Source organism: Eimeria tenella, genomic scaffold (genome assembly GCF_000499545.2).
Source record: "Eimeria tenella Houghton genomic scaffold, Eth_scaff72, whole genome shotgun sequence".
In the NCBI taxonomy this organism is placed as follows: domain Eukaryota; phylum Apicomplexa; class Conoidasida; order Eucoccidiorida; family Eimeriidae; genus Eimeria; species Eimeria tenella.
In genome coordinates, this window is record NW_013543442.1 from 1 (window position 1) to 6,086 (window position 6,086).

The 6,086-nt window shown below is 53.5% G+C and overlaps 3 protein-coding genes across 3 annotated transcripts in view; 1 reads left to right on the forward strand and 2 right to left on the reverse strand.

Annotated features, from left to right (window-relative positions):
* Positions 1-311: 311 nt before the first annotated feature.
* On the reverse strand, positions 312-2,251 carry ETH_00031900 (AT4g18900/F13C5_70, related; the record flags this gene model as incomplete). The annotated part of the gene is made up of 6 exons (XM_013378042.1): positions 312-404; positions 509-610; positions 691-787; positions 997-1,313; positions 1,533-1,768; positions 1,978-2,251. The coding sequence occupies 6 exons, from the start codon at positions 2,249-2,251 to the stop codon at positions 312-314; spliced, it is 1,119 nt and encodes a 372-aa protein (XP_013233496.1).
* A 3,048-nt stretch (positions 2,252-5,299) lies between these two features.
* On the forward strand, positions 5,300-5,840 carry ETH_00031905 (calmodulin, putative; the record flags this gene model as incomplete). The annotated part of the gene is made up of 3 exons (XM_013378043.1): positions 5,300-5,308; positions 5,387-5,487; positions 5,699-5,840. 3 exons carry the CDS (start codon positions 5,300-5,302, stop codon positions 5,838-5,840), a joined length of 252 nt encoding a protein of 83 aa, XP_013233497.1.
* Positions 5,841-5,869: 29 nt separating this feature from the next.
* Positions 5,870-6,086, reverse strand: part of ETH_00031910 (uncharacterized protein) — a gene marked incomplete at both ends in the record, with an annotated part of 3,726 nt that continues 3,509 nt past the window's right edge. Inside the window, one exon of the mRNA XM_013378044.1 lies at positions 5,870-5,892. Within this exon, the coding sequence (XP_013233498.1) occupies positions 5,870-5,892 (23 nt within the window). The remainder of the gene's footprint in view (positions 5,893-6,086) is intronic.

A 6,086-nucleotide genomic window follows, 5' to 3' on the forward strand; every position in this document is an offset into this window, starting at 1 on the left:
ATATTCAACCCTAAACCCTAGCCCCAAACCCTAGCCCCAAACCCTAAACCCTAGTCCCAAACCCTAAACTCAAATCCAACGCCTTAAACCAGAACGCTAAACGTAAACCCTAGACCCTAGCCCCAAACCCTAAACCCTAGTCCCAAAACCCTAAACCCTAGTCCCAAAACCCTAAACCCTAGCCCCAAACCCTACACTCTAGCCCCATACCCTAAACTCTCGCCCCTAACCCTAAACCCTCTCCCCAAACCCTAAGCCCTGGCCCCAAACCCTAAACCCTAGTCCCAAACCCTAAACCCTCGCCCCAAACCCTAAACCCTAGCCCCAGGGCTCACAAAGCAAGTCGCCAGGTTCGCCTGGTTCCAGCAGCAAGCCTCTGCATCTGCGCTGAGGGGCGCAGTGACCTGCAGCAGCAGCAACAGCAGCAGCAGCAGCAGCAGGGGCGTGAAAGACCCGCAAAGCCCAAACCCTAAACCCTAAACCCTAAACCCTAAACCCTCAGACTCACCGCCACGTGTGGCTGCCGCACATCTATTAAACAAATTGTTTTGTCATAAGAAGCTGTTGCCAGCAGCGAGGCTTCGGAGGGATGCCAGGCAATGGCTTGCACCTGATAGCAACACCCAAACCCTAAACCCTAAACCCTAAACCCTAAACCCCAAACCCTAAACCCTAAGCCCTAAACGCTACCTTGTTGCTGTGGTGCTTGTAAGTCGACAGGCAACTCCCAGTCGTCAAGTCCCAGAGCTTTGCAGTTTCGTCTGCGCTGCCGCTAGCCAAAACCTCCCTGCTCACAAACCCTAAACCCTAAACCCTAAACCCTAAACCCTAAACCGTAAACCCTCGGCGTTCAGTGTCACGCCCTGCGCCCCGCCCCAAACCTCATCTGAAGTTCGCCCGAATGTATTCACCCTTGCAGTGTGCACGGCCAAAGACCCCCAAACCCTAAACCCTAAACCCTAAACCCCAAACCCTAAACCCTAAACCCTTTCTCACTCTTTCAGCGGAGAAACCTGGAGACACATGACGGGCCCCTCGTGGGCGTCTGGGGCTCTGCTGCGTTTATCTCTTTTGCTGCCTTTTCGCTTGCCCGCAGCGCCCCCGCGCCCCCCTTGCTGCTGCCGCTGCTGCTGCTGCTGCTGCTGCTGCTGCTGCTGCTGCTGGCCCAGCGCATGCACGGGCTCCAGCGCATCCAAAATGTCCAAATCCCAAATTTGAATTAAAGGGTCAAAACCCCCAACAGCAATTAAGTTCTTTTTGGGGGCCCCGGGCATTTGCCCCAGCCACTCGAGACACAGCGGGAAACCCCCGCACTGCGCAAACCCTAAACCCTAAACCCTAAACCCTAAACCCTAAACCCTAAACCCTAAACCCTGGGCCTATGGAGGAGCACGTGTGTCTGACAACCCTGAAGAGTGCTAAACCCTCGGCATTGGACTTCGTTTGTGAGCACCTGCGCCCAGGAATGACTAGTGGCAGCCAAACCCTAAACCCTAAACCCTAAACCCTAAACCCTAAACCCTAGAGCGCACCAGGATGTCATGGTGGACGTAGAGACTGCCTCTGAGGGGGTCGTGTACGTACACCTCAAGGCTGCCAAAGTTGCTTTCTGCTGCTGCAGCAACAAGAACAAAATCAGTTTCTAAAATTATATTTGCTTCTTCTTCTTCTGCTGCTGCTGCTGCTGCTGCTGCTGCTACGCCTTCGTCCCGCAGCGCCGTCGCTCCGTCCGCAGCCAAAACCCCGAAAACCCCCGGCAGCGGGACCTCTGAGCCACAAACCCTAAACCCTAAACCCTAAATCCTAAACCCTAAAGCCTAAGCCCTGCAGCAATCGTTTCGCGGCGAAAGGAATTCAGCTTAAGAGCAACGAGGGTTTGCAGAGCTTCACATTTGCAGTCAAAGACATGGCTAAGGGTTTAGGGTTTGGGGTTAGGGTTTAGGGTCTAGGGTTTAGGGTTTAGGGTTTAGGGTTTACCGTCTTCGCTGTCGTCGTCTTCTTCCATTTGGTCTTCCCATTCGCCGGCGTCACTCTCCCCGTCTTGTGCTGCTGCTTGTTCCTGCAGCAGCTTCTGCTGCTGCTTCTTCTGCTGCTTCTTGCTGCTGCTGCTGCTGCTGCTGCTCTCCTCCTGCTGCTGCTGCTGCAGCAGCAAAGACACATCCTGCTCCTCTATTAAGCAGCTCATTGGGAACTGAGCGCTGCGGCCCCGCGGGACCCAACAGACGGAGCTGACTGTCACCTTTTCCCCCATCCTTCTAAACCCTAAACCCTAAACCCTAAACCCTAAACCCTAGGCCCTAGGCCCTAAACCCTTCACCCTGGACTGGAAGCCCACAGGCTTCAGACCCGAGCCCGCTGAAGTCGCCACTGAAGTTGGTGGAAAAGCGTAAACCCTAAACCCCAAACCCTAAACCCTAAACCTTAGGCTCGAAACCCCAAACCCTAAACCCTAAACCCTAAAATAGCAGCCGACACAGAGGCCTCCCTTCTAATTCAATGCATGCCGATGGGGCCCCTAAACCCTAGACCCTCGACACTGGGGAGCCCTCCTGAACCCTAGACTCCAAACCCTAAACCCTAAACCCTAAACCCTAAACCCTAAACCGTAGATTAAAATATTTTGTAGCAGCTCTGCTGTGAATACTAGAAGGCGTTTCACTCGAAGGCCTCAGGGCTGTGTGGGGCGGCGAGCCCAAACCCTAAACCCTCCAGAGCCGAAACCCTAAACCCTAGGGCTTAAACCCTAAACCCTAAACCCTAAACCCTAAACCCTCACCAATGAGCCTCAAAATCTTTTTTCCAAAATATCCAGATCAACTGCTCGCTGCGGCAACTCATGCGGTTCGGCACTGCAGGACCGCTATTGCTGCTGCTGCTGCTGCTGCTGCAGTTTCTGCTGCTTCAGTGAGCTGCTGCTGTTCTCTTCTGGCTTGCTGCTGCTACAACTGTAGGAAGGCCAGCAGCAGCAACAACTGCTAACGAGGGGGCGCGCTGCTGCTGCTGTTACTGCTGCTGCTGCCGGTGTTGCTGCTACTGTTGCTGCTGCCGCTGCTACTGTTGCTGCTGCTGCTGCTGCTAAACACTTTTCCAGCAGCAGCAGCAGCTGGTGTTGCTGCTGCTGCTGCAGCTGGCGCTCTGCTCGGCAGCGCCTGCAGCTGTGGAAACTCTCGGCTGCGGTGTCTCGGCTTCTGCTGCAGCTGAGCAGCAGCAGCAACAGCATCAGCAACAATAGCAGCAGCAACCATAGCAGCAGCAACAGCAGCGGCAACAGCAGCAGCAGCAGCAGCAGTTTCTCGAACCTGTGTGCGCCAGAGCATGGCTAGCTGCAGTGCTCCTCTCGGAACACCCAGCTAGCCAACTAAACAGCTAGCTAGCTGCTTTGTTTTTTAACTGCCGAGCCAGCTAGCCAGAAGCTCTAGCTAGCTAGCTAGCTAGCTAGCTAGCTAACTAGCTAGCTAGCTAGCTAGCTAACTAGCTAGCTAGCTAGCTAGCTATTGTGGCTGCTCGCCTCTCTTAGCAGCTAGCTAGCTAGCTAGCTAGCTAGCTAGCTAGTGGTTCCCCATGCCCGCCGCCTCTTTAGCTAGCTGGCCAGCTAGCCAGCCTGGCTAACTAGCTAGCCAGCTAGCTAGCCAACCGGCTGGAAAATTGAGTTGGCCAGCTAGCTAGCTAACAAGCTAGCTAGCTAGCTAGCCAGCTAGCTCTTCAGTTATCCGCCTTATTTTTTACCTTGCCGGTTCGTTAATTAAGTAATTATTTATTTATTTATTTATTCATTCATTTTATTTATTTATTTATTTATTTATTAGGTCTCGAAAGCCCCAAGCTTCGCTACAGCAAACTGTAGCTAGCTGCAGCTAGCTAGCTAGCTGCTGCAGCTAGCTAGCAGCATAGCTAGCTGCAGCAGCTGGCTGCAGCAGTCTAGGTTATTATATAAATCTGCTGCAGCTAGCTGCAGCTAGCTGCAGCTAGCTGCTGGCCCCAGTTATCCCCAGCTAGCCAGAACTAGCTGTGGCTTAGTGCAGCTAGCCAAAGCTTGCTGCAGCTAGCCACAGTTTGCTGCAGCTCGCCAAATCAAGCTGCAGCTAGCTGCCCGCTGCAGCTAGCTGAGGCAGGACTGTGGCTAGCTGCAGCTAGCCAAGGTCTAGTAAAAAGCAGCTTGCTGCAACAAGAACCGTGTCCAGCTGCAGCAGCAGCAGCAGCACAGCTGCAGCGTAGCTGCAGCAGCAGATGTGCTGCAGCTGTGCTGCTGCAGCATTGCAAGCAGCAGCTGGAGCTGCTGAGATTCGTTGCTGCAGGTGTCTTCTTTTAGTTCGCAGAAGCAGCTGCAGCAGCAGCAACAGCAGCAGCAACAGCGGCAGCAGCAGCATAGATAGCAGCAGCACCAAGTGCTTTTGCTGCAGATCTAGTCAATAACATTTTAAAGAAGAAATTGGCAGAAAACAGCAGCAGCTGCAGCATCCAGGAAGTTAGGAGGGTCAGCTGGCTAGCGATTTTCGACCGGATTGAGTCTTTCTTTCGTTTAAAATGGCAACGAGAAGAATGAATTGAAATAAAAAAAAGTTGTTGTATTATTTAAAACAAATTAAATCCAATTGGAGCTTCCAAATGCCCAAAACTGAAGAGCAGCACCGTCGGTGCTGCGCGTGGCGGCCCACGATCTCCGGTGTATGTACAGGTGCTGCTCGTGCGGGAACTTCCTCTTAATTCATTTAGTCTTTTGTTTTATTTTAAATCATTTAAATTAATTCATTAAAACTCACTTTGCTTTCTTTGGAAGCAGCAGCAGCAGCAGCAGCTTCCCGGGCGCCTGGCCTTCGGGTGTCTAGACACCACTGGTCCTTCCTCGACAATCACCCGAGCTGGAGCAACGCATTTAATTCTTTCTGCATTTATTTTAATTCAATTTGCAAAATAAATCGCCATCAGCAGCAGTTTTGCATTTTAATTCAATTTGAAGAGTTATTTGCCACCAGCAGCAGCTCTTTCTCCTGCTGCGCTGGGGCTGAGCTGCGCAGCTTCTTCCCGTGGCTGCTGCAGCTAGCCGCAGCTAGCTGCGCAGCTAGCTGCAGCAAAACAAGCAGCTATCCACAGCTAGCCACGCAGCTTGCTGCAGCAAACCGGGCAGCTAGCCGCAGCTAGCTAGGCAGCTGGCTGCAGCAATACAAGCGGCTAGCCACAGCTAGCTGGGCAGCTAGCTGCAGCAAACCAAGCAGCTAGCCACAGCTAACTAGCCAGCTAGCTAGACTCTAGAAGTTCACCGGCGCTGGGACTGACTGAAGGGCTCGAGAAAACCCCCAAAATGGCAGACGTGAGCTGTTGAGACATCTCAAACTAACCCCTAAACCCTAAACCCTAAACCCTAAACCCTAGTTGTGCCTGCGCGCAGGAGACGGAGAACATCTTTAAAGTGTTTGACAAGGACTTCGACGGAAAGCTGAAGGCCCTGGAGATGCACCAGGCGCTGGGAGCCGCAGGCCTCTGTCCCTCGTGAGGGTTTAGGGTTTAGGGTTTAGGGTTTAGGGTTTAGGGTTTAGGGTTTAGGGTGTAGGGTTTGTATGGGCTCAGCAGCACTTCACCAGCTGCGCTATGGGGAAGTCCCTTGCATGCATGAATGCATATGACTCTCGATTTCGCCTCTTGCGTCTGCCTTTTGCTGCTGCTGCTGCTGCTGCTGTTGCTGCTGCTGCTGCTGCTGCAGCATAGAAGCGGTGCAGCTAGCTGTGAAGGAGGCAGGGGAGGCCGGCGGGGACATTGAGGTCTTCCGGCGGCTGCTGCAGCAGTTCCAGAGCAGCAAGCCAACAGCAGAAACCCTCAAGCAGCAATTCAAGGTGCCCAGCTAGCCACCAGCTAGCCACCAGCTAGCCACTAGCTAGCTGCCCAGCTGGCCACCAGCTAGCCACCAGCTAGCCACCAGCTAGCTGCCCAGCTAGCCACCAGCTAGCCACTAACTAGCCGCCCAGCTAGCTGCCCAGCTAGCCACCAGCTAGCCACTAGCTAGCACCAGCTAGCTGCCCAGCTGGCTAGCTACGCAGCTAGCCAGTTCAGAAGCTAGCTAGCTTGCTGGGCAGCTAGCTACGTCGTTTGGC